The following is a 26,155-nucleotide window of genomic DNA, read 5'->3' as shown; positions in this document are numbered from 1 at the left end:
CCCATCCCCCCCCCCCCCCCCCATGGAGAATGGCAGACCTGCAGGCTGCATACAATGTCGCAGAGATCACTAGTAAAAAACAAGCGGCGGCTTCCCCACTGGACATTTAGCCCTACTTGCCCAAAGCAGGGCTAAATGTAGAAAACAGCTACCTGTCCAGGCATCAGGAGATAGGAATTCAACACCCCTGCTGCCCCTCTACTCCCTGAGACCGGGCCTCGGTTGGCCTTGTGGGAAATCCGGCCCTGGATGTATATACAAAAAGGCACCTGTGGGGAAAAAGTTATCACAAGATAACCGCACTGCTTCCGCACTGCAGGGAATGGCGTCACTATCTTTCTCACAAGATACCCGGGGAATGCTGAATACACCAAATCTCATCAGATGACACTCCAGCAGGCTGCAGGAGCGGCTTCTTGCAGGTTTTGGGGTACCCAGCATTCCTTGATAATATAGTTCACAATACCCTTCCTTGTCTGGGAATAAGATAAATATATTTTCTAACTTTTTTCTCCATTGGTGTGTTTTTGTACACCTTAGCACAATTAATAAAGGGAGGGGGACCTGATTATTTTCTTGTGCAGAGTCTTTACTAGCAATCGGAAAAAAAAAAAATGTTTAAAAAAAATCACGTAATAAGGCTAATGAGGGCACAAGAACAGTTTCAGAATAGTTGAAACACGGTTTTTCAACACTCAGGGACCATTTAAAACCAACTGTGCCCTTAAACCACCATAAGCCCCCTAAATTTCACCTTTCTCACTGACTCCAATGCATTTCAATAAAAGGAGCAGCGGAAGGGATACCCAACTGAATAACTGAATATTTATTTATAGGGATGCATCGATACTAGTAGCGGTATTGGGGTTGATGCTGAGTATTTGGGCGAGTACTTGTACTTGCCCAAATGCTCCGATGCCTAGCCCGATACCTGGACTTCCACGATCAGGAAGCCGGGCAGCGAGTCATTACACGTGGCCCCGCTTCCTGATTGGCTGGGAAGCCGGCTCCATGCTCCCTCGTCACCAAATGACGAAAGAGCATGGAGCTGGCTTTCCGGCCAATCAGGAACCCGTGCAGCGTGTATTGACTCGCTGCCCGGCTTCCTGATTGGTCGAGAAGCCAGCCAATCAGGAAGCTGAACGGCGAGTCATTACCCCCCCCCCCCCCCCCGGCTGTCTGATTGGCCAGAAAGCCGGCTTCATGCTCCCTCGTCACCTGGTGATGCATACCGGCAAATCAGGAAGCCAGGCAACGAGTCATTACATGGCGCCCGTCTTCCTGGTTGGCCAGAAAGCCGGCTCCATGCTTCCTCGTCACAAGTGACAAGGAAGCATGGAGACGGCTTCCCTGCTAATCGGGAAGCTGGGAGGTGAGTCTTTACACGCCGCACAGCTTCCGGGTAAACAGGAAGCCAGGTGGCGAGTCTTTACACGCCGCCTGGCTTCCTTAATGGGACTTCCGGTATCGGTATTCGCTATCAGCGAATAAAAATATATCGGTACTCGATACCAAAAAAAACGGTATCGGTGCATCCCTATTTATTTATATTTGAAATTTTAAGATTGAATATTCATTTATTAGTCTATTCAATATTTTCACTTATATAACACTTATGGAGAGAGATATGTATGGAAATTTTAAATTGCAACGTTTGAAATATGTTGAAGGAATAATTTGATGATAATGATGATGACAATCTAAATAATTCATTATTTATAATGCACTTTAATTGAGACTTATAGAAATTGAGACATTGTAGTTTTAAGTATTTTGGAATATTGGTAGCGCTGTGCACTTTTTATTCTATTCATTTGCTATTGCACCTTATAGTACAGCAGCTTCCTGCACCCAAATTAAGATATAGTCACTCATAGCACGGAATAATATCTATATAAATCTACAACTAACAGAACAAAGTAATGCTGCTTATCCCCTGCTGTACACGGCGCTGCTAAGGTAGCAGTATAAAGGTGGCCATACACTGTACAACCATCGCAAGACCTTAGTCTTGCGATGGTTGTAAAGGGATTAAAAAAACGTACGATCTGCCTATCTTGGACAGGCAGATCGCACTCTCGATCATCGCAAGCCCGCCCCCCTGAGGGCAGGCTTCCGATGACCGCAATGCTGAACGGGCAGTGTGCGCGTGCGCACACCGGCCCGTTCAGCATTTGTCTTCCGAGCACCGTTCTAACCAGCCGAGAATCGTACGATTCCCGGCTGGTTTTCGAACATGCTGGTTCGACGGAAGACGTGCGACCGTACAGTAGAAACGGTCGCACGTCTCCGTTCACACTGCTCGATTCTCGTACGATCGCGGGATTTCCCGCGATTCTCGTACGAGAATCGAGCAGTGTATGGGCACCTTAAGTCCTAACCTGGCTCGCCTTTAGCATCTAGATAACTGCTAGTGGCCGCAGGTGAGAGTACCTTGCTTGACGGGTTGGACCGTGGTGAACTCTTCCTCCAGGTGCTGATGTCCCGTCTCATTCCTTCGGTGGATGCTGCTCTCCATTAAAAGATTGCTTGAAAGATACGACACCGTCTGCGCGGACAGTTCACTATTACCTGTTACAAAACCAGAGGCTTAATATCAAAGCATCATTAAAATCCAGGATATTGTTTTATCTGGTGAAATCACTAAATATATCTAAGTAACACTTTTACTTTACGTTAAATCAGTGGAGCAGCTAGTGGGAATAGCATGTATCTAAAACCATTAAAGGGTGTATTTAGAAAAATAATTTGCAGAGCTGTTGCATCCTACGAAACTACACACACTGTACATTCATTCAGGGCAAATGAAGGCAAAAATGAATGTTCTGAGTATATTTTCTTTTCAGGTTGAATGTAACATCAGAAAAATATCACAATATGGCCACCAGGTGGAGCTGAGGAGCATAGGAAATACTTATATTGTCTTGTAAATTGTTTTTTTATTTTCTATGCAATCTATAGCAAAATAAGTATTAAAAATAAAAAATATATATATTTTTATAATACATACATTTAATACATTTTTATAATGACAGTTTACATGTATAATAATACATTTTTTTCAATACTTTTTTTTAAATAATTGCATATACATTAAGATGGTGCAAAGCACTGCAAAGTTTTTTTACAAGTAAAAAAGTATTTTTTAATTTCACACATTTTTTTAAAATGCAACACTAAAAAAAATGAATAAACAAAATAGTGTGTCCTGATTCCCCAAATGGGTAAAATGGAGCTTCATTTGCATTAAAACTGCACCATAGGTTTTATTTGTTTGTATATGATATCCTAACTATTTCATGAGGCTAATAACCAGTGACATGCCGTGCCTTCTGTGCTGGGTGAGGCATCCCCCAGACCGCTGATGCTCCACCCCTATCCTGCTGAAGCTCCACCTCATGTCACACCGAAGCTCCACCCCATCCCACTGAAGCCCCACCCCCAGTTTGTAAACCAAGCTGTGTGGGGAGGAGGAAGGGAGGAGACAGGGAGGAGCCTCCCTGTCCCTCACTTGCTCTTCACTGCTGAGGCATCGAGATCGATGTCCTCAGTGGGTTTTTTTCTCTCTTTTTTTATTGGACAGCTTGGACCAATGGCGCTTTGCCATTGGTCCAAGCCATCCACAGAGCTCACGCCTCTAACACAGACTAGAGGCTGTGACAGCTCTTGCTTCAATAGTTAGGTTACACAAGCAGTGGGGAAGCCTGCTGCTGCTACCTGTCAAAAGCCGGATGCAGCGCCGCCTGTAATTAACAGTCAGCGCTCCGTCCATGACAGGTTACACAGCGGGGAGGCTTTCCCTGCTCTGTAACCTGATAGAAGCCGATCTGAAGGGAGAAAAAGCTGTCAGCTTCAGTCTTGAAGCTGACAGCCTTTCCCTCCATAATACTAGGTGAGGATCTGCCTCACCTGACCGCACGTCCCTGCTAATGACATGCATGAAATACAGTTATCCTAAAAAAGTAAATTATAGAGTATACGTACAAAAAATGATGTACTTACTTGTTAGGTAGCAGCCCAAGCTGAGTGACACATTGTCAAATGCAATGATGGAATCTGAGTCCTTGGACCAGGACGCACGGATTTCCAACCAGAACCTGTGTAAAAGGAACAGAAAGACTTGAAGTGTAAGCATATTTCGCTGATCCGTGAAGGCAAAACTTAAACCATTCATATTTATAATGATGCTTCTAAAAGTCTATCGTTCCTATAACAGCCTTTCACGGTCTTTTTATGACATACTGTATTTTCAGAAACTAAGAAAATCTGTTATGAGAGAAATTCTGGAAATGCTTCTCTTGCTCTCCCTAACCCAGAAAACTAGTTGTTTAGACTCCACTTGTTCTGGGTCCTTATGAGTAATGTTTGCTTGTTGACCCTGTCAATGGGGATGGGCATTGGATCTACCCTGAGGATTGAGAGGACACTGGTGCTGAGGTTAGGCTAGGGACCTGTGTTGAGGATAGGTATAGGAGCTCTCCTGAAGATAGGGAGGGGGCCCATGCTAAGGTTGGGCTGAGGACCTGTGTTGAGGATAGGTATAGGAGCTGACCTGAAGATGGGGAGAAGACCTGTGCTGAGGGCGGGTTGAGAACCTGTGTTGAGGATAGGTATAGGAGCTCTCCTTAAGATAGGGAGGGGGCCAATGCTAAGGTTGGGCTGAGGACCTGTGATGAGGATAGGTATAGGAGCTGACCTGAAGATGGGGAGAAGACCTGTGCTGAGGGCGGGTTGAGAACCTGTGTTGAGGATAGGTATAGGAGCTGTCCTGAAGATGGAGAGGGGAACTGTGTTGAGGATGGGCTGAGGACCTGTGTTGAGGATAGGTATAGGAACTGTCCTGAAGATGGGGAGAAGACCTATGCTGAGGATGGGCTGACGACCTGTGTTGAGGATAGGTATAGGAGCTGTCCTGAAGATGGGGAGGAGACCTGTGCAGAGGGTGGGCTGAGGACTCATGCTGAGAATAGGTATAGGAGCTGACCTGAAGATGGGGAGGAGACCCATGCTGAAGGTGGGCTGAGGACCTGTGTTAAGGACTAGGTATAGGAGCTGTCCTGAGGATGCAGGAAGGACCAGGAATGAGCAAAACTGGGAGTTTTTAAATTGACAAAATGTCTCTATTTTAGTAAAATACCTAGGAGCCAATGGTAATGGTGACGTTAAGGTGGATTTTGTTGGTTTTAATGGTAAAATTAGCTTTAAATGGCCCTGAGGTGTACAGGTGCTCTTTTCAACTGAGGTGAATTTATTCCTTTGGCAAAAGCAAGTAGATTTCTTTCTTTCAAGTAAATGTCGCCTAAGTAGCTTAATGAGCTAAATCAAGAGTTTATGCTTTCGCAAACAGCTAAATCACTAATTTCTTGGTGAAATCAATATTGCTGAACCACTTGACTCAGCCCTACTGTGGATCATGAGGATAAGAAGGGGATGTTTGCTGATGATGGGGAGAGGCTGAGGATGGAGACAAGACTCTTGCTGAAGATGGGGTGGGGACTTATATTGAGGATGAAGTGGGGACCTGTGCTGAGGATAGGGTAGGAGAGCCATGCTGAAGATGGGGAGGGGAGAGTATGGTGAGGGGAACCTTGCTGATGATGTCAAGGGGAAACATGCTGAGAATAGGCAAGGGGACCCATGGTCAGGATGAGGGAGGGAACCAATGCTGTGAGGAGGGAACCTGGGCTGAAGATGGGGAAGGGGCCCTTGCTAAGGATGAGCAGTACACACCCTGAATGAAAATAATTAGCAGGTAAGAGGTCTGAACAACTTTAGTTCACAAGTATCAGTTCATGTTTTGGTGCAAATCAGTGAAATTGACTGCAGTTTGGGAAGATTCACATAATAAGTTATGTTAAGTTTTACAGGTACACTTTTCTCTACTCATTTTCATTTATTACCCATAATTCCCTTTAATTATAACCAATAACAGTCAAAACTATATTTTGTATAGCAAACTCAATGGGTAACCTGGGTTGTATGTACCGTAATAGCATGTGTAGGCCAGTCACTGGCGGAACTACCAGGGTCGCAGCGGTCGCAATTGCGACCGGGCCCTGGCGTTCCGCCACTTGGGGGGGCCCAGCAAGGAAGTAGAGGGCCCCCCCCCCCCCGCGATCGTGCCGCTCCTTCTTTGTCGCACACCCGCCCGTAAATGCTGCAGGGCTGGAGACGCTGTCACTGATCCCGGAGAATGAGCTGGTCCCGCCTCTTAGGGGCGGAGCTAAGAGGGCCGTCTCTTAGCTCCGCCCCCTGACCGCCAAGACGAGGAAGAGGGCCATAGGCCTGCCGGAGAGGGAAGGTAAGTTTGGAGTGGGAGGGGGCGCTGGGAAGAGAGAGAGAGTGTGTGTGTGTGTGTTTTGCTGGGACTTGTAGTCCAGCACAGCTGGTGGTAATCTGCATTGCTGTATGATGATTATACAGCAATGCAGAATAGCACCAACTATGTAGGACTACAAGTCCCAGCAATGCATTATGGGGGGCGGGGGTTTGTTTGCTGGTGGTATTCTGCATACCTTACTTTTATTATAATGTATTGCTGGGACTTGTAGTCCCGCATAGCTGCTGGTATTCTAAATTGCTGTATGAAGATTATACAGCAATGCAGAATAGCTCCAACTATGTAGGACTACAAGTCCCAGCAATGCATTATATTTTCAAGTAGGGATACACCAGTGTTAATACTGGGCATTTTCACAAGTATTCATACTTGTGAAAATGCCCCGATACTAAACGCAGATACCGGTGTTCTGTCGAGAACGCTGACCTAGTCGAATTTGCCGTCCTCAGCATCTGTGCTTGCACACAGACCAATATTATCGAGGAAACCGGTATTTATTCACAAAGTATTTCGTTTAAATCGTTAATTGTGACCGATAATAATATTCTGTCCATCATTTCCTGCCACCCATCATTTACTGCCATGGACGGCATATCATTAACGGTCACAATTAATCATTACAAACAAATACTTTGTAAATAAATGCCGGTTTCCTCGTTAATCCAGTCTGTACATAAACACAGATACTGGGTAAGCATTCTCGACAGAAGACCGGCACTAAAATTTTAAACAAGCAGCTGCCTGAGGTCCCACGCTTGCTGGGGACATCGGCAGCCTTCCTGTTAACCATGCAATGCCGTGGGGTTGGGGGGGCCCTTCATGGTTTCTTGCACCGGGGCCCTGAAGGGTCTAGTTACGCCTCTGAGGGCAGTGCCATTAGGGCAGCAGAGTTAGAATGGGCAGCACCAAGCATCGAAATTTAGAGTCTGTGATAAGGGTTCTCTTATTTCTTCTCTGTCCACCTCTGGACATTTGTGACTATATCTAGCAGGAGAGCAGTTTATCTGGAATATTTTATAACTTGTTGTCTATTTTCTGTGGTCATGCAGCAGGCGAGCACAGGGACACGCACCTTTCCATCACATCCTTCAGGGGAAGCACCAAAGGCTGCCAGACACCCAATCCCTCTCCATTGGTGAAATGCCAAAGGGTTCTGGATTTTGCCCTTCCGGTTTTATTGTCATGAAGCCGGATGGATACATCGCCGAGCAGGAAACCGTCCAGAAGAAAAGACATTCGCAGCTGGAACACAAACAGAAGAAACTGTGAATATAGTTTTCTTTTAAGAAACTGACAGTTTACATAGAGGATCCACCACTGCTGAACTCTTCTTCTGAAAATGCAAGATGCCGAACTACCATGCTGTTCCAATAGCGACAGTACCTCTTGGGTCACTGACCCGTTATAGGTACATGAGGAGTTCTGACTTTACTGGCTGACTATTTGCTCTATCTCAGAAGATAGTAAAGCCATTCATATTTCATACAAGATAGTAATCGGGCATTCCCATTTCTCTTTGTACAGGTTCCCTACAACATGGACACAACCAAAGCTGGACGTAACAGATACACAGATACACTTAACACATATCTACATTCGTACCAAAGAAGATTAAACCTATTCTCTATGGGGCATACACAGAGCTCTGACTATGTTACTTGCATGTGTAAATGTCGGCTTGAGCTACAGGGCTCTGTGCACAGCAGGCAACAGAAGCTAAGACAGATTCTGGAAAACATCTGAGAATGGCCCAAGGGCACCCTCGGTTACTTTTTCATGAGAATAAAACATATAAATATGCAATTCATGTTTACCTGATACAGAAAACAAATTGTATTTATTTTCATAATTAGAAAACACATAAGTAAAACCACTAAGGGCACAAGGCTCAGCAATCTTAACTATCCCCTATCCGCATTGCTTTTTCACTATATGTACCTGCTCTCTGTTCTCTCTTGGGTCATGTGATGCAGAGGATCCCCTTGTTCCTCATATTTCCTCCAGCGATAGACGGTCCTTATGCCTGTAGTGAATGGCGCTTAGATGTCCTTGATGCTCTGGGCTCAGAGGAAATGGGTTGAGTGCTGCTAGGCATCATTCAACCCTGAAGACCAGTGGCAAATGGAGAGAACTTTCTACAAGGGACAGTGCTAGAGAGGAGGTGAGCGTTGCAGAAAAAGCTGTTTTGTTTTTGGAGTGGAGCTTTAAGGTAAAAACTACAGCAATGACTCCAAATATGCGCTCCGTAAAACCGCATTGCAGTTTCCCTTTTAACTTGTTTTTTATTATATTTTAAACTGCTGAGCCTTGTAATAAATTTAGACAAGAGCCAGAGTCAAAAGTCTTTTTGCTTTTTTCCTTTTTGTCAGCTTCATCGTTATTACAAAATCTGTCGGAAGCCATATTTCCAAAGACACCATGAAAGCGGCACAAAATTGACTGTCCAAATGGAAAGACCAGAGGCAAATTGAAATGTCCACCTTCTGCGCATAGCCGCCCAGCACCCCGCTCAATAACTAGTTTTCTAGAGAGCCGCGATAGATGCTGATGCAGGAGGAGAAGCAATCTGATTTTGTTAAACTTGACACCAAAATAGCTTCTGCTTAATAGACAGTTTTTTTCCCCTGAATCTTCTCTAAGAACAAAAGCTTATTGAGATTGTGTAAAGTGCTGGACAATGCACCTTTTAAAGCACAGAAAATGAAAAGATATTGAGAGCTTGGGAAAAAAAAAATCGGTCCTGTGCGCTTTTGGGCCTCTGGAGAAAGAGTGTGGTCACCATATCAAAGGAAATGCTTATCCAATGGTTCACATTGTGTTGTGTTTGCCGGCCCCATTTCTAGAGTAGCTGCTCCAGTGGAGCTCCAGAGAGTAAGTTACCATTCAGCTCCAGTAATCTAGAGGAACCGTTTAGCTCCAGGTGGAGCCACAGATGTTGAGCTCTGGAGGGCCCCAGAAATCCAATCAATTCAAGGTGGCACCACAAACCTTTCGGTTCCAGGTAGCTCCAGAAACCCTTCAGTTCCAAACAGTTCCACAAATCCATTTAGCCCCAAGCGGATCCTGAAACAATTCACTCCCAAGCGGATACAAAAACCCATCTTCAGTTTCAGATGGCTGCAGAAACCCTTCAGCTTCAGGCAGCTCAGCTCCAAAAGCTGAGCACCATAGTGCAATTTGCAGTACTTATTTCCTGTGCTTCTCAGCTCCATCTAGTGGCCATCATGTATTATTACAACATGAACTACATTCAATCTGGGAAAAGCTCCATCCAGTGGCCATAATGAATTATTACAACACACTACATTCAAACTGGGAAATTATATATTAAGAACATTGGTTTTTGGCAAAATTCGCCCCAAAGCAAACATTCATAGATATTTGCAGGGTAAAGGGCCCTCCGAATTGACTTCAAAGTGTCAACCTTGGCAAGTGAACTCTCATGGCCCTTCCAGAGAGTCGCTACAAGGCTCAGCATTGCTTCTAGTGAGACACTAAAGATGCTGGAGAGTTAAAATCCTATCAAATCTTCTAGCTTTTCCCTCTTACAGTGCTAATCAGGCATATTCAAACACACGTTAAATGTCTTAAGGCAGAACTTCCTCAGGGTGGGGTTGGGCTCTCCTCATAATGTGTAAGTATATGTAAGCATAATGATACGCATACGTCTCAGTTTGCACTCCTGGAGCAGTGACAAGTCCAGGTTTTAGTACCTGCTCCTCCAAGTGACATTACATCGCCCCTGTCACCCAAGTCTTTTATCGGCATGCCTTGTACATGCAGTGCACATAGAAAAAGAAAAGTTTCAAGGAGCATTGGGAAAACATCTAGCTCCTTGCAATTTTTACAGCGGAATTTTGGTTCTGCTTTTACATAATTTCCCTAAGCTCTTGCAGATAGAGCAATTTGCTGCCAATCAGATTTGCTCTGGGCTATTAAAGGTGTCGATATCTAAGCAGCTACAGCAACATCAAGGGTGATAACTCTACAGAATGATTAATACAGAAGAAAGAGCATTGTCACCATATCAAAGTAAGTGCACTTCCCCAGCATGCACCACTGGTCATGGAACTCATAGTGATTGGCTGAAGAGACATAAACACTCCCAATTTTCCTCTGTTGGCTGCCCCACTCTGTGGCAGGGTCACACCCCACTACAGGTGGGTGTGGACAATGGCAGGACACCTAGGAATGATCAAATGATAACAGACAAATCAACCAGACTGATTACAGTTCCAGCAACACTAAATTTAATGAGCCACTCCACTTAGGGTAAAGGGGCTACATTGAATGTGGAATATATAAGACACCAGGGACTGGAGGTTAAGGGTCTTTCTGTGCCCTCTGGGAAAGATGCAATTGTCACAAGACTGAAGGAACAGAATTTCATCTCCATTGTCAGGTAAGCTGACATTTAGCTGCCTACCTGAAGTTGAGCTCTCAATAGCAGGTAACCAAGAAAAATGGATCAGTAGCTACATCAACATAAACAACAGTAATAATACCATAAAAATACATTAACCCAACAGGCTGGCAGTTGGCGAGCTTAATGTAATAAAGTCGTGCGTTGATACATTACTTTAATTCATAGCAATCTGTTAATGACAATTTGGACACTGCATACGCTACTCTGCAAGACTTCCTCTATAAATAAAGTCATTTTTGTTCCTTCTATTATTTTTTTTACGGGGTGATTAAGATCAGCGAAACCGCCGTAACCTCATTAATTAGCTGTGTGTGAAGATTTACCACACTGAAAGAGCGTATCAATTTTATAAAAGTTCAATTAAAAAATTGTGACTTGGGTGTTTATTTCTTGCGTTGTTTGTATTCGGCTAATGGAACATCCTATACTTTAGCCATCAGCAAATAATACAGTTGTGATTACAAGCTGGGAAGATGAATGGGACAGCAGGAAGACCCTCTCCCCTGGATAGTCACGGCCATTATTCATAGACCTCGGCGTTACAAGCCGGGAAGATGCAGAATGCTATTAATTGCTGGAGCAAAAAGGCTTATCTGGTTAAATACACAAGACGTTTATGGCCTGTCTGGAGGATCAGATGGGGATGGATATTCATCTTCTTGTAACTCTACAGATAGATAATTCATTAAAAAAGCTGCCACCCATAAGATCTCTTAATTGACCCTCTGGAGATGGAGTGACAGCTTGAGTCGTGTGATAGTTCCGGAAAGTAATTGTAGCAGCTGCGGCACTCAACAGCGTAAAAAAACCCTAAAAACAAAACATACAATTGTAGTGAAGTTAAAGGGAACTTCTAAGAATCCTACTTAAAGTAAACCTCCTGATCTTCCTTCTTTGCCTCTTCACTAAGACGAGTTACTTCACTAAATGCAGCCTATCCATTGACTAGAAACCGGTGACATCACTGAGAATGCAGCCTATCCATTCCTATCCCTTCACGGGATTGTGTCATTGCTAAAACATCCTACAGGTAGATTAGCAAAAGAGAAGCATAATTTTCAAATCCATTTAGCTTGAGGAGATGCTATTGTGTATTAGGGATGGCAGAGAGTGTTTTTGTATTAGGGATGGCAGAGAGTGTTTTTGTATTAGGGATGGCAGAGAGTGTTTCTGTTAAAAAGGTGAACGAACCCTTTAAGTACATTTGGAACTTGGGTTTAATTGCTACTAATAAAGTAAAGCCCCTACTGCTCCGGAAGCCGGAACTGTGTATGGAGATTACCCCATCTCAATACATAACCAGCATGAAAATGAAAAGCCTGCATGTTTTATTTAAAAAAAACAGGGTTCTACATGTTTCGAGGTGGACTCTCACCTCCGGCTCAGTTGCACCAGATCAGGAATAGTTATAATACTCATGTTTATGTTGATTTCTCAGGAGCTTTGACCGGCTTATCCATATGGATGACAGCTTCTCTTCCAAGGACACCCTTGATCTCACCTCCTGTCAGTCAGCTGTACCAACTTATTTAATCACAGGGTAGCCCCACTGTTAATTACTGGTGGTGGTGGAGCTAGAGGGGTCACGAGCCAGTTACTTGATTTCTTGCACTTCCTCATTTGTCAGTCCGTTAGCAGCGAAATGAGAGGATGACATGCACATTAGGGATAATTAAGGCTTCTGCTTCAGCTCAGCAATTACAGGGCAGCACTGACAGAGAGGCGATAGCCTTGGGCTCCTTTACCCTTTCAATGCCACATTCTTATCTCGTGTGCCCACCCTGACCGCTGGGCTAATCGGGCGTCTCAGTGACTGGCTGACAGGACTTAATCTCATTTCTCCAGCGGGGCTCTGCTCAATGCTTCATTGTGGGCAAGTAGGCAACCGAAGAGTGAAAAATATCTTCTCAACCATAAATTTCTATAGTTGACAAAACATGGCGGGTCTGTTAATAAAAATCATTAGTTATAGCCCATAAAGGCATTAAATCATATCTTATACCTTATCTTTAATGGGGGGATAATTCATTTTTAGATCAGTAATTGATACCCTCATACACTTTATGATCTGACCATGTTTCGTGCATAAGAGTATAATATGAAACATGGCCAGAAAGGTAAATACATTCCAGATGCATCAAATCAAAAGGTAATTAAAGTCATACAGTTTGTTTTCCTTAGAAAGTAGCCACAGCCTCAGTACAGTAGCCGTTCCCCTGCCAGCAGCTGCAGAGAAGGACCCTTGCACTCTGAGTGGAAGCAGTGGTCTCTCTAGCAGATGACTGACACGCCCCCTGCTGAGTCAGAGCTAGAGCTCACCAATCAACAAGAAGTAGAGCTATTGGGCTAACTGAGCAGAGGAGGGGTGCTAGACCTCTGCAGAGAGACCAATGCTTCAACCCAGAGAGCAAGGGTTCTTCTCTGCAGCATTCTGGCCGGGGGCAGGCTTATCTATCTATACAGCATATGGCTGTCTGTTGTTGTAACACTCAAAACACGAGTTTAGTATTATATGTGACTGGTATTCAGAGTGAATGCAGTTTCACTTTTAAGTAAATATATTCTCGTCTTATAGTAAATCAAGGCCAAGGACTACTGTAATAAAAGGCAGAAGAAAGCAGACGCACTCCGAAGTATACCTGGCATAGATACATGTATTGTTCAGGTGCACAACATGCACCCCTCTTAGGGCCCATTCACACCACCTCCAGATCATCTCCAGACCAGACCAGATTGTTTCTGGACTAAAAATGCATTCCAATGTTTCCCTATGCTCTTCTTGGCCTCAGTTCACATCATCACAGTCAGTTCCAGACCAGACCAGACCATAAAAATACTGCGTGTCACATTTTGTCTGGTCTGGAACGCACAGGAACGCGCACAAACGCGTCAAAAACGCACCGGAACGCACTGCAATGGGAAAAAAACGTATTTTTTTTCCCTCATTATCCCTGGACTTCCTTCTTCTGTGTAGAGAGAGATTTGTGAAGATAGGAACCATGATGGCTTAAGTGGACACTGAATTATTTGTAGAACTTGTGGAAGGCTGCCCAGAGCTGTATGATCCAAGGCATGGGCAATATAAGAACAATAATAGGAAAATGGACAAGTGGAGAGGCATTGCTGCCCAGGTTGTCCCTGGATATGATCATTTGAAAAGAACAACTGTGGTAAGTTCATGTCTCCTATGTGCAAGCATTGTGCTGCTCTTTTCCTGGCTATCTGTAGTCCTTGCAGAGGTCCCCCAGCAAGACCTAAAATTGAACGCATAAAAAATGTGGCAAAAACGCAATGCAGTGCGTTTCAGATCTGGTCCAGAAAATGGTGTGTACCTGCCCTAAAGCCCCACCATTTCTAACGCGTGTCACGCAGCACAGACTATGATTAAGCCTCTTTTAACTGACATGCATTAGGGATTGTGGAGTCTCAGCAGGGTGAATGTCGTACACCTGAACAATAAATATATCCGTGCTTGTGATATTTTGGGTTGTGGCTGCTTTCTTTTGCCTTTTATTGCACAAGTTAAGTCCATTATTCATAGACCTCGGCGTTACAAGCCGGGAAGATGCAGAATGCTATTAATTGCTGGAGCAAAAAGGCTTATCTGGTTAAATACACAAGACGTTTATGGCCTGTCTGGAGGATCAGATGGGGATGGATATTCATCTTCTTGTAACTCTACAGATAGATAATTCATTAAAAAAGCTGCCACCCATAAGATCTCTTAATTGACCCTCTGGAGATGGAGTGACAGCTTGAGTCGTGTGATAGTTCCGGAAAGTAATTGTAGCAGCTGCGGCACTCAACAGCGTAAAAAAACCCTAAAAACAAAACATACAATTGTAGTGAAGTTAAAGGGAACTTCTAAGAATCCTACTTAAAGTAAACCTCCTGATCTTCCTTCTTTGCCTCTTCACTAAGACGAGTTACTTCACTAAATGCAGCCTATCCATTGACTAGAAACCGGTGACATCACTGAGAATGCAGCCTATCCATTCCTATCCCTTCACGGGATTGTGTCATTGCTAAAACATCCTACAGGTAGATTAGCAAAAGAGAAGCATAATTTTCAAATCCATTTAGCTTGAGGAGATGCTATTGTGTATTAGGGATGGCAGAGAGTGTTTTTGTATTAGGGATGGCAGAGAGTGTTTTTGTATTAGGGATGGCAGAGAGTGTTTCTGTTAAAAAGGTGAACGAACCCTTTAAGTACATTTGGAACTTGGGTTTAATTGCTACTAATAAAGTAAAGCCCCTACTGCTCCGGAAGCCGGAACTGTGTATGGAGATTACCCCATCTCAATACATAACCAGCATGAAAATGAAAAGCCTGCATGTTTTATTTAAAAAAAACAGGGTTCTACATGTTTCGAGGTGGACTCTCACCTCCGGCTCAGTTGCACCAGATCAGGAATAGTTATAATACTCATGTTTATGTTGATTTCTCAGGAGCTTTGACCGGCTTATCCATATGGATGACAGCTTCTCTTCCAAGGACACCCTTGATCTCACCTCCTGTCAGTCAGCTGTACCAACTTATTTAATCACAGGGTAGCCCCACTGTTAATTACTGGTGGTGGTGGAGCTAGAGGGGTCACGAGCCAGTTACTTGATTTCTTGCACTTCCTCATTTGTCAGTCCGTTAGCAGCGAAATGAGAGGATGACATGCACATTAGGGATAATTAAGGCTTCTGCTTCAGCTCAGCAATTACAGGGCAGCACTGACAGAGAGGCGATAGCCTTGGGCTCCTTTACCCTTTCAATGCCACATTCTTATCTCGTGTGCCCACCCTGACCGCTGGGCTAATCGGGCGTCTCAGTGACTGGCTGACAGGACTTAATCTCATTTCTCCAGCGGGGCTCTGCTCAATGCTTCATTGTGGGCAAGTAGGCAACCGAAGAGTGAAAAATATCTTCTCAACCATAAATTTCTATAGTTGACAAAACATGGCGGGTCTGTTAATAAAAATCATTAGTTATAGCCCATAAAGGCATTAAATCATATCTTATACCTTATCTTTAATGGGGGGATAATTCATTTTTAGATCAGTAATTGATACCCTCATACACTTTATGATCTGACCATGTTTCGTGCATAAGAGTATAATATGAAACATGGCCAGAAAGGTAAATACATTCCAGATGCATCAAATCAAAAGGTAATTAAAGTCATACAGTTTGTTTTCCTTAGAAAGTAGCCACAGCCTCAGTACAGTAGCCGTTCCCCTGCCAGCAGCTGCAGAGAAGGACCCTTGCACTCTGAGTGGAAGCAGTGGTCTCTCTAGCAGATGACTGACACGCCCCCTGCTGAGTCAGAGCTAGAGCTCACCAATCAACAAGAAGTAGAGCTATTGGGCTAACTGAGCAGAGGAGGGGTGCTAGACCTCTGCAGAGAGACCAATGCTTCAACCCAGAGAGCAAGGGTTCTTCTCTGCAGCATTCTGGCCGGGGGCAGGCTTATCTATCTATACAGCATATGGCTGTCTGTTGTTGTAACACTCAAAACACGAGTTTAGTATTATATGTGACTGGTATTCAGAGTGAATGCAGTTTCACTTTTAAGTAAATATATTCTCGTCTTATAGTAAATCAAGGCCAAGGACTACTGTAATAAAAGGCAGAAGAAAGCAGACGCACTCCGAAGTATACCTGGCATAGATACATGTATTGTTCAGGTGCACAACATGCACCCCTCTTAGGGCCCATTCACACCACCTCCAGATCATCTCCAGACCAGACCAGATTGTTTCTGGACTAAAAATGCATTCCAATGTTTCCCTATGCTCTTCTTGGCCTCAGTTCACATCATCACAGTCAGTTCCAGACCAGACCAGACCATAAAAATACTGCGTGTCACATTTTGTCTGGTCTGGAACGCACAGGAACGCGCACAAACGCGTCAAAAACGCACCGGAACGCACTGCAATGGGAAAAAAACGTATTTTTTTTCCCTCATTATCCCTGGACTTCCTTCTTCTGTGTAGAGAGAGATTTGTGAAGATAGGAACCATGATGGCTTAAGTGGACACTGAATTATTTGTAGAACTTGTGGAAGGCTGCCCAGAGCTGTATGATCCAAGGCATGGGCAATATAAGAACAATAATAGGAAAATGGACAAGTGGAGAGGCATTGCTGCCCAGGTTGTCCCTGGATATGATCATTTGAAAAGAACAACTGTGGTAAGTTCATGTCTCCTATGTGCAAGCATTGTGCTGCTCTTTTCCTGGCTATCTGTAGTCCTTGCAGAGGTCCCCCAGCAAGACCTAAAATTGAACGCATAAAAAATGTGGCAAAAACGCAATGCAGTGCGTTTCAGATCTGGTCCAGAAAATGGTGTGTACCTGCCCTAAAGCCCCACCATTTCTAACGCGTGTCACGCAGCACAGACTATGATTAAGCCTCTTTTAACTGACATGCATTAGGGATTGTGGAGTCTCAGCAGGGTGAATGTCGTACACCTGAACAATAAATATATCCGTGCTTGTGATATTTTGGGTTGTGGCTGCTTTCTTTTGCCTTTTATTGCACAAGTTAAGTGCATGAATAAGCTCCTGTGCCCATGTGCATGCACCTGGTATGAAGGGGGGGGGGGGGGGGGGGGGGGGGCGCATTGGTTTATAGGCGCGTACCCGTGGGGGAGGGGGGGGGGGGGGGGGATCTGGTGGACATTAATGGCATTGCTTGTTAAAATTTTTTCCCAAGTACTTCTGTGACAGGTACTCTTTATTTTAGGTTATGCACAGTATTTAATCCTGAATTTGGACATCATGCATTTGTATCTGTACCGCTGTAAAGTGGCAGACATATGCTTTTTTTAATTAAACGTTAATTACACTCAGCAGTGCCCATATGGTTCATCAAGGACTTGAAAATGTAAACATGCCGAGGCAATAAACCAAAGTCACTGTCAGCAGATTGAATAAAGTGGTGCAATGCATAACATAATGTGCGCACACAGTAGTCAGGTCAGTGATAGGGGGCTTCTGATTGGCTGGTTTGAGTTGCCGCATTCTACCCTGCACCCTTTATGCTTTATGTACTGCCCTACTGTACAAGTGCCATGTTTATTTTTGGTGCCTCAAACATATGTGGAGCATAATGCGCACCTACTGGTGTCAAGGAGCTCTTAAAGTGGAAGGACCCTGACAGGTCAGGGTTTTTAGGACAGAAAAGTTTTGTCCGTCTAAATGCTGTCTCCCTCCCTATGAGGGTTTGTTTGCACTGAGCCATGCATGTGCAACAAGTGCACAGGCTCGGCAAAGTTCTGTGCCAAAATGAAGTAATTCTCATGAGCATGCGCAGGATTATATCATCCCGTCCAGGCCAATCAAGAGGCCGAAGATGTCAAACCCTGACTGGGAGAAGATGGAACCACCAGCGATGGAGGAGAGAGGTGACAGCACAGTGCTGGTGGGATCCCCTAGAAAGTAAGGCGGCCATAATGTGCTAATATGCATGGCTATGGCATACACCTCCGACCTGGTGGTCCAAAAATGTATACTATACTTTGACGGTTTACTACCGCTTTAATGAACACTAAGCAGTTTAAAGAATACCTAACATGTTACTCTACTTATCCTAACACTAAACTTAACACTTGATAAAGTGATAGGAAATCCCAAATCTTTGTTCACTTCTAACTGCGTCTTTGGGACAGAAATTATATTCTCCCCACCAGGACACAGACTGGGAAATAAACCTGAAAGGCTTCTAACATCTCCCCACTCATTTCACAACAAAAAAAAGTTATTAAGTACCTTTTTATAATAACTAATGTTGGGTATGTACTTTCCAGTGGGTGCCATGTTATCCAAAGTACTTTGGAGACTCTGACTGTTTATTTCCACAACCAATCATTTGCTGCTTTCTCAGCCTGTTGCAGCATTTGTCACATTCACTGGTTGGAATCACCTCTGCCTTTATCTGATAGAATCACATTTGTTCCGATTCACCCAGCATTTTGATTTCCTATTCTTCAAAGTCTTAATAGGCTGTGTCCTTTATTTTTTACAACAGATGTTTTATTTAGCACCAGCAATTGTTTTTAAACATTCCCCATTTTCTAATGGCCAATAACGGATCTTAACAAGTGTTCCCCAATGATCCCCCTACTGAGATTCTCTGAAGTTGCATTACAGAAGTTCACCCCGCTCTGCTATCTTAGACCATAAGGGGCCCTCAATGACTCTATATTTAAGTCTAAACAGACCCAATAATTACCAGATGTGTACAAATAAGGAGTGCAATTCTTGTATGGCCCAGCATTTAACAATGGAGGCCCCCAACTCGTGATAGACTTTATGACCAAATGTAACGGAGGCCTGAACCCTTGATAGACTATATGGCCAAATGTAATGGAGGTTCCAACCCTTGATAGACTATATGGTTAAATGCAACAGAGGCCCCAACCCTTGATAGACTATACGGCCAAATGTAATGGAGGTTCCAACCCTTGATAGACTATATGGTCAAATGTAATGGAGGTTCCTAACCCTTGATATACTATATGGCCAAATGTTTGTGGACACATTTCCATCATGCCTACACAAGATGGCCAACAATATGTGTGTTCAGGTGTTTCAAGTTATTGGTACTGGTAATGCTACAGCATGCAATGATATTTTAGACAGTTTTGCACCTCCACTGCCTTGTGGTAACAATTTGGTGAAGGCCCTTTCCGATCTAACATGACTGTGTCCCTGTGCACAAAGCCTGCTCCATAAAGACATGGTTTGATGAGTTTGATGTGGGGGAACTTGAGTGTCCTGCACAGAACCCTGACCTAAACAATACTGAACACCTTTGAAATGAACTGGAGCACTGACTACAAGCCAGATCTTCTCATCCAACATCAGTATCTGACCTCACAAATTTATTTTTGCTGAATGGGAACAATTTCCCTTAGACACACTCCAAAATCATGTGAAAAGATTTCCCACAGGAATGGGGGCTGTTACAGCCACAAAGGAGGAGGGGAACTCCATATTAATGCCCATTGTTTTGGAATGGGATGTCCAACAAGCTGTTATAAGTGTGATGGTCAGATGTCCACAAATGTTTGACCATATAGTGTACCCAGGGCAGCCATCAGAAATTTTGGGGCCCCTTACACGGCTTTAGGCGGGGCCCTCCCCTGCACCGCTGGACGCAGGGCTTAGTGACGCGCTGGACACAGGACCCACCTGAGAGTGACCCTGCAGAGCCCACCATAGATGCTGCACAGCCCATCTTAGAATGTCTATGGTGGGCTCTGAAGGGGTCTCAGGTGGGCTGGTCAGGGCTGCATCCCTCCCCTCCCTCCTTTCCTTCCTTCCTAGCTCCTCTTACCTGCACATATGGCCTCGTCTGGCGCCGGACCGGACAGAATTGACATCACTTCCGGCTAGTCCGACATCAGACGAGCAGCGTCGCTGATGGGGCCCTAGCTTGTCTCAAAGTCGCTGGAGCGGCAATGCTGGGGCCCTGTGCTGCTAGGGCCAGGCCTCCGCCTCCTCGCCCTTCACCGTCGGCTGATAGTCATATAAGGGACCCGGGCGGGCCCCCCAGGCTGCCTGGGCCCCTTACATGAGTATCGGCCGTACCCCCCTGATGGCTGCCCTGAGTGTACCTGCTTCATGTCTATCTAGCATAAATGTTTTAGAATATTTACTTTCTCCCAATATGGCTCATTGAAAGACTTAAACAGATGATTAATACACCTTCACGTCCTGCTTAAGCCAAAGGAGCACAAAAGTATCTCCATAATTGCCAAATTGTTAATGTTGGCATATGAACAATCATCCATGATTCTAGAGGGAGATCTTTGCACGTTGACATTTCAAATGGATAAAAATCTTCCATTTTACCGTTCTTTTCTTTTATCTAATTTTATCATTATACTAATAGTATGTCATTTATCTTGATTTGAGCAACGTTAATCCTTTGCACAAACAAAGATAATGTTGTTACTATCTAACCTCCAATCACACATCTTACCGTCTCATTGACTGTTTGTCCGCACAGTTATCAAACATCCACCTTAAAACTGGTGATAAAAGTGCCCCCTGGGGAAAAGAAAGTTAATTCTCTCTTCTCATGCTGCTGAAAAGAAATTGAAGCTCTCTCTTTGGAAACCAACACTTCTGGGATTGTCAATTTCCTGGTTCCCCAGCTGCACTCAGTGGTTCCTCCTGTCTACCTCTCCATCCTAGCCCACCAAGGACTCTTCTACTTGAGCTGCAATCAGGACTTGCCTTCATGGAATTGCAGACCTGTTAAATAATGTTATTGGTGGGTCCATGATTAGTTGACCCCATCAGAGTGCTCCCTTACATTAGTTCTCCCCTTCAAAGTGCTCCCTTACATTAGTTCTCCCCATCAGAGTGCTCCCTTACTCCCTTACATTAGTTGTCCTCACCAGAGTGCCCCTTTACATTAGTTGTCCCCATCAGAGTGCCCCCTTACATTAGTTGTCCCCATCAGAGTGCCCCCTTACATTTGTTGCCCCCATCAGAGTGCTCCTTCACATTAGTTGCCCCCATCAGAGTGCTCCTTCACATTAGTTGCCCCCATCAGAGTGCTCCCTTACATTAGTTGTTTCCATCAGAGTGCTTGCTTACATTAGTTGTCCCCATCAGAGTGCCCCCTTACATTAGTTGTTACCATCAGAGTGCCCCTTTACATTAGTTGTCCCCATAAGAGTGCCCCTTTACATTAGGTGTCCCCATCAGAGTGCTCCCTTACATTAGTTGTCCCTATCAGAGTGCTCCCATACATTAGCTGTCCTCATCAGAGTGCTCCCTTACATTAGTTGTCCCCATAAGAGTGCCCCTTTACATTAGGTGTCCCCATCAGAGTGCTCTCTTACATTAGTTGGCCCCATCAGAGTGCTCCCTTACCTTAGTTGCCCCCATCAGAGTGCTCCCTTACCTTTGTTGCCCCCATCAGAGTGCTCCCTTACATTAGTTGACCCCATCAGAGTGCTCCCTTACCTTAGTTGCCCCCATCAGAGTGCTCCCTTACCTTAGTTGCCCCCATCAGATTTTATCAGCATTTAGATTAAAAACCTTTTGACTTTAATATCACTTTGAAGTCGTCACCAAACCACAAGTGATGTTTGCAGATTGAATGACTCACACGTCAGTTACATATCTTGGGAACCCCAATAGAAAGATCTCAGAAGTCATATTCCCAGCTCCGCCCACCCACCATCCCGCCCCTTGCTGCTGGATGGCTGACCACCTAGGCACCTCACAACGCCGATCAGCGCCATTAAAGCTACCGCCATACACCAATTATTTAGGAGAACTCGTGAATTGTGTTTTCCGCTCATCCGCTAATATTTACATTACACGATTCCGAAGGGAGCGCTAAAAATATCGTGCCGGCCCGCGTTTAATTACAGGTACACGAGAAGCTGATGAAACAACGAGGGCAGCGAGAATGAGCGTTTCACGGGGAACACGATCGCAGCGTATTTGAGATCTTTTCAATGGAACAAATGAGCCCCTTGTGGGGAAATTTAATTATTAAAGTGCTCTTTTTTTTTTATATGTAAAACCTTGTTGCCGCTGTTTTCTATACAGCCGGTTGTACTTTATATATTATTCATAGCCGCAGCTACCTGCGGTTTATTTCTAGAACAAATTAGAGCTGTACGTGCGTTGTCAATTTTTATTTAAAGGAAGTGCAGACGGAAAAAAAATAAGAGAGATGAGATGTTTTAAAAGGTGAGAAATAGAAGTCGTGGCAGATATAAAAATATAGTTATGTAACCAGTAAATCCTCATGAAATTGCTGTGGCAAGGCTAAGAACTGGAACTGGACTCCTTCCTGTACAGCGACAAAGGGAGGGCCGCAGCATTCAATCAAGTGTACTATTATTGGCTCACAAGGAACACGTGGACAGCAGGGACGTGCGGTCAGGGGAGGCAGAGCCTCACCTAGAATAATGGAGGGAAAAGCTGTCAGCTTCAAGTCTGAAGCTGACAGCTTTTTCTCCATTCAGATCGGCATCTAACAGGTTACACAGCGAGAAATCCTCTCTGCTGTGTTACCATTCATGGATGGAGCGCCTCAGCAGTGAGGAGCAAGTGAGGGACAGGGAGGTTCCGCCCTTCCTCCTTTACACTAGCTTGGGGACGGGTTGGGGGCGGGGCTTCATCCGGCGGGGCGTGCTGGGGAATGCCTCACCCGGAACAAGAGGTACCGCACGTCACTGGTGGACAGGAGGAGAGAGCAGAGTGACGACTCATCGGTATTCACTGTCTCCATTAGGGTCCATTGCACTAATCCAGTCTTGAAGTTCACACAGTCAATGGACAATTGGGTGGGAACTGAAATTGATCAGATTTACACATTGATGGCCAACTTCACTCTTCCCAAAGCTGATGTTTTAGTTTGGATTTGGAACGGGCGGCTTCTTATATGCTAAATGGTGGCGTCGGTCCTCTGCCAGGAAATGTTCCTGAGATATAAGACACCCCAAAGCTCCCACTGAGAATTCCAAATTTTTGGTTATGGTTGGCCTTATACAGCTGAACTCCAGACAACCAGACTGCAGGGCTAAGTTGGTGACCAGACTTTTCTCTGCTTCAGTTAAGCAATACAGCCGGGTCACCCCCTTCCCTGCCCCCTGCATGGGACTGGACAACAAGGGCCCACTCACACTGGAGCTCTGCGCTATTCGCATGTTATCTTGCTTTTAATGTACTCTATCGCACAACACACTTAGTATGCAGCAGTGGCGTCACCAGGGGTGTGCTTGGGGTGACATCAATGGAGGGTTGACACCAAAATGACTGACACTGTCACCCCCTCTGAAAAGTCAGGCACTCAGTCATGGACCGAGAGTCCGACAGTTGCAGGAGAGAGGAGGGGACCCGGCAGGATAAGGTATGCCATAAACATCCCCTCTTCTCTCTGCCAGCAAGATGGCTGGAAGGTTTCACCAAGATGGCCGCGCATGCACGATGACTCCATCGCACACGTGTGTGGTGCAGTCACGTGCATGTGCAATGATGTCATGGCGGGGAGCGGGTGACACCCGGCCTCGGGATGCCCCTGTGTGCAGTACCAAGTGCTAGGTGTGTTGCACTGCTATTCACTTGAATCGCACCCCACTCACCTGTCAATGGCTGTGCATTGCAGTGAGAAAAACGCAGTACATGCACTGGCTTTATATCTTCTACAATGGGCAGTGCACTGGGGTGCCATTCAAATGATTGGCAGTGCAATGCGCCTAGCCCTGTGTGGTAGTGTGTGGTAGTGTGCATGAAATGCACAGGAATGTATGATTAGATCCATGACCGAGTGCCTGACTTTTCAGAGGAGGTGACACCAAAATGACTCTCAGTCATTTTGGTGTCACCCCTCCAATAGTGTCACCCCCCACAACCCCCCTTGTGACGCCACTGGTCAGACTGCTTCACTTTAGTAATACTTTTCCAACATGTTGTCACTTGCCTCGCAGGTGGAGTTCTTCAGGGGAGATGGATACAGCACGTTGGTCATGACGGAACTCTGCAACACCGGAGAGTTTCTGGTATTCAGGACAAGCACAGAATCTGCGGAGATAACAGAGATAATGTGACACTGATTATATCCAGAGCATACAACGTGGACGCATTCAGAATCTCATTAGATGGTCCTCTGGATTTAGCAAACAATAGCAAAATGTGGATTTAAAGAGACCTTTTTGCAAAGAAAAGCAATCCTGCATAATAAGAGTAATAATACTTATCAGTCCAGAAGGCTCCAGAAGTGACTCTGATCTTAGCTCCCTTACATTGGCCAATGTATCTTCACCATTTAACACTGTGTTGGATGCCTGTGTCCCCCACTGTGGCTCCATCCGCTGGCCACTCTGTCCCTACCATGTCCCTACAGAGCTGTAGTGCAACATAATACGGTAACCAGTTTGGTGGATTAAAACAATCTGGCAAAAAGAGCAAAACTAGTGCTGGGCTTGCTTATAGAAAGCCTACCATGGTTTGAAAAGATACACACCCTGTAATAAATATTTATTTGTTAAAGTGTATTAAAAGCCAAACACTTTTTTCTAAAGTTTATAGATAGAGTGGGGAGACATTGCAAGCTCTGTCAGGTTTTTACTGCTCTATGGGACCCTGCTAGAAATATTTCTACCTATTTCCTGTCTTGGTGACAATGTTTTACTTGACAGGAAGGGGAAAAGAACTCTTCAACAGCAGCAAAAAATGTTTGTTTATTTTTTTTAGTAGAATATGGGAAGTCTGGAACCCCGATAATCTTTTTTATTTCTGTCTGTGTCCCTATTGCAGGTTTTCTTTCACTTCCTGTCTGATTTTACTGTTGTCAGCAGGACAGGAAGTGAGTACATTTCTCAGATGGAGCCCCAGAGGGGAGTAAAAACCAGATGGGAGTTCTAATCCTTAACCATTCCATTCTAATTCTTACCCATTCCTGTGATTGATCTGTATTGGAGGGCAGGGGTGACATCAGGGGTTAGCGGATCCCGGGATTAAAGGTGAGGGGTCAGGAGGGGGGAGATGGCGGCACTGCGATTGGGGGGTGGGCTCCGAAATTCACGCCATACAACCAATCGGTGGCTATAGAGCCGCTGATCGGTTGTATGTGAAACAGCCGTTAACGGCTGTAGTAACGAGCGGGTCTTTCCTGCCCGTGCGTGCGAGCAGGAAAAAAATGCCGTCTGGCGACAGCGACCCGCTGATGCGAGTCTGCCGTCCGTCCGTTTTTTCTTAACGGGCGGACGGCAAGAGGTTAAAGTAATTTTCTATCCAAAAATTCAGATTTTAGTATATATGTGTGTGCAAAAATAAACAAAAAATTGCTCTAGTAGTAAGTTGATTAAATCAAGAGTTTATTTAAATAAAACCTAAAAAATCAAAACAAATCAAACAAAAAAATGGCATAAAACCCCGCCCTGCCTTCAACGCAATACCTGTAAATGACCTATTACCTTCAGAGTCCTCCAGATTCCCGATCCGCCACAGTGACGTGTGAGGGTCCAGCGTCCACCCGCAGCTGCCGTCTTCAAACATACAGTAAAATCCGGGGGGTAGATTTCCTGCAGGATGTCACAGAGAACAGTGTAAAATATTTGAATGCCAGGAACACTTTTCATCATTGTATCCAATCAGTGAACTGATAATGCTACATTGTAACTGCTAAGTTATAGAGAACATTCACTCTGATTGAATCTGCTCTTAGAGAGGAACTTTACCCATATCTATGAAATGACAGCAAAGACACCTTTAGAAATATTTAGGGGTTTAATCACAAAGCAGCCGAAGGCAGCCGAGTGAATAACCGAGCCGAAGTGAAGTGAGCAGAATGCTGTTCGGCTATTCACTCCTGGCTTGTATGGCTGATTTCAGCCGAACATCGGCTGCACTTCAGTTAGCCGAA

General features: G+C 44.7%; 1 protein-coding gene across 1 annotated transcript in view; it reads right to left on the bottom strand.

The window, feature by feature from the left end:
- The window catches only part of ALK (anaplastic lymphoma receptor tyrosine kinase), a 93,471-nt gene extending 70,033 nt beyond the window's left edge, over positions 1 to 23,438 (bottom strand). The window contains exons 1-5 of the mRNA XM_018568094.1: positions 23,415 to 23,438; positions 7,413 to 7,582; positions 4,697 to 4,840; positions 4,003 to 4,097; positions 2,434 to 2,571 (exon numbers count right to left, since the gene is read on the bottom strand). Coding sequence (XP_018423596.1) covers positions 2,434 to 2,571; positions 4,003 to 4,097; positions 4,697 to 4,840; positions 7,413 to 7,582; positions 23,415 to 23,438 — 571 coding nt within the window. The remainder of the gene's footprint in view (positions 1 to 2,433; positions 2,572 to 4,002; positions 4,098 to 4,696; positions 4,841 to 7,412; positions 7,583 to 23,414) is intronic.
- Positions 23,439 to 26,155: the final 2,717 nt, after the last annotated feature.

This window comes from Nanorana parkeri, unplaced genomic scaffold (genome assembly GCF_000935625.1).
Source record: "Nanorana parkeri isolate BGI_ZX_2015 unplaced genomic scaffold, ASM93562v1 scaffold31, whole genome shotgun sequence".
NCBI lineage: Eukaryota > Metazoa > Chordata > Amphibia > Anura > Dicroglossidae > Nanorana > Nanorana parkeri.
The sequence above is the reverse complement of the archived record's forward strand: the minus strand, read 5'-3'. Positions and strand labels throughout refer to the sequence as shown.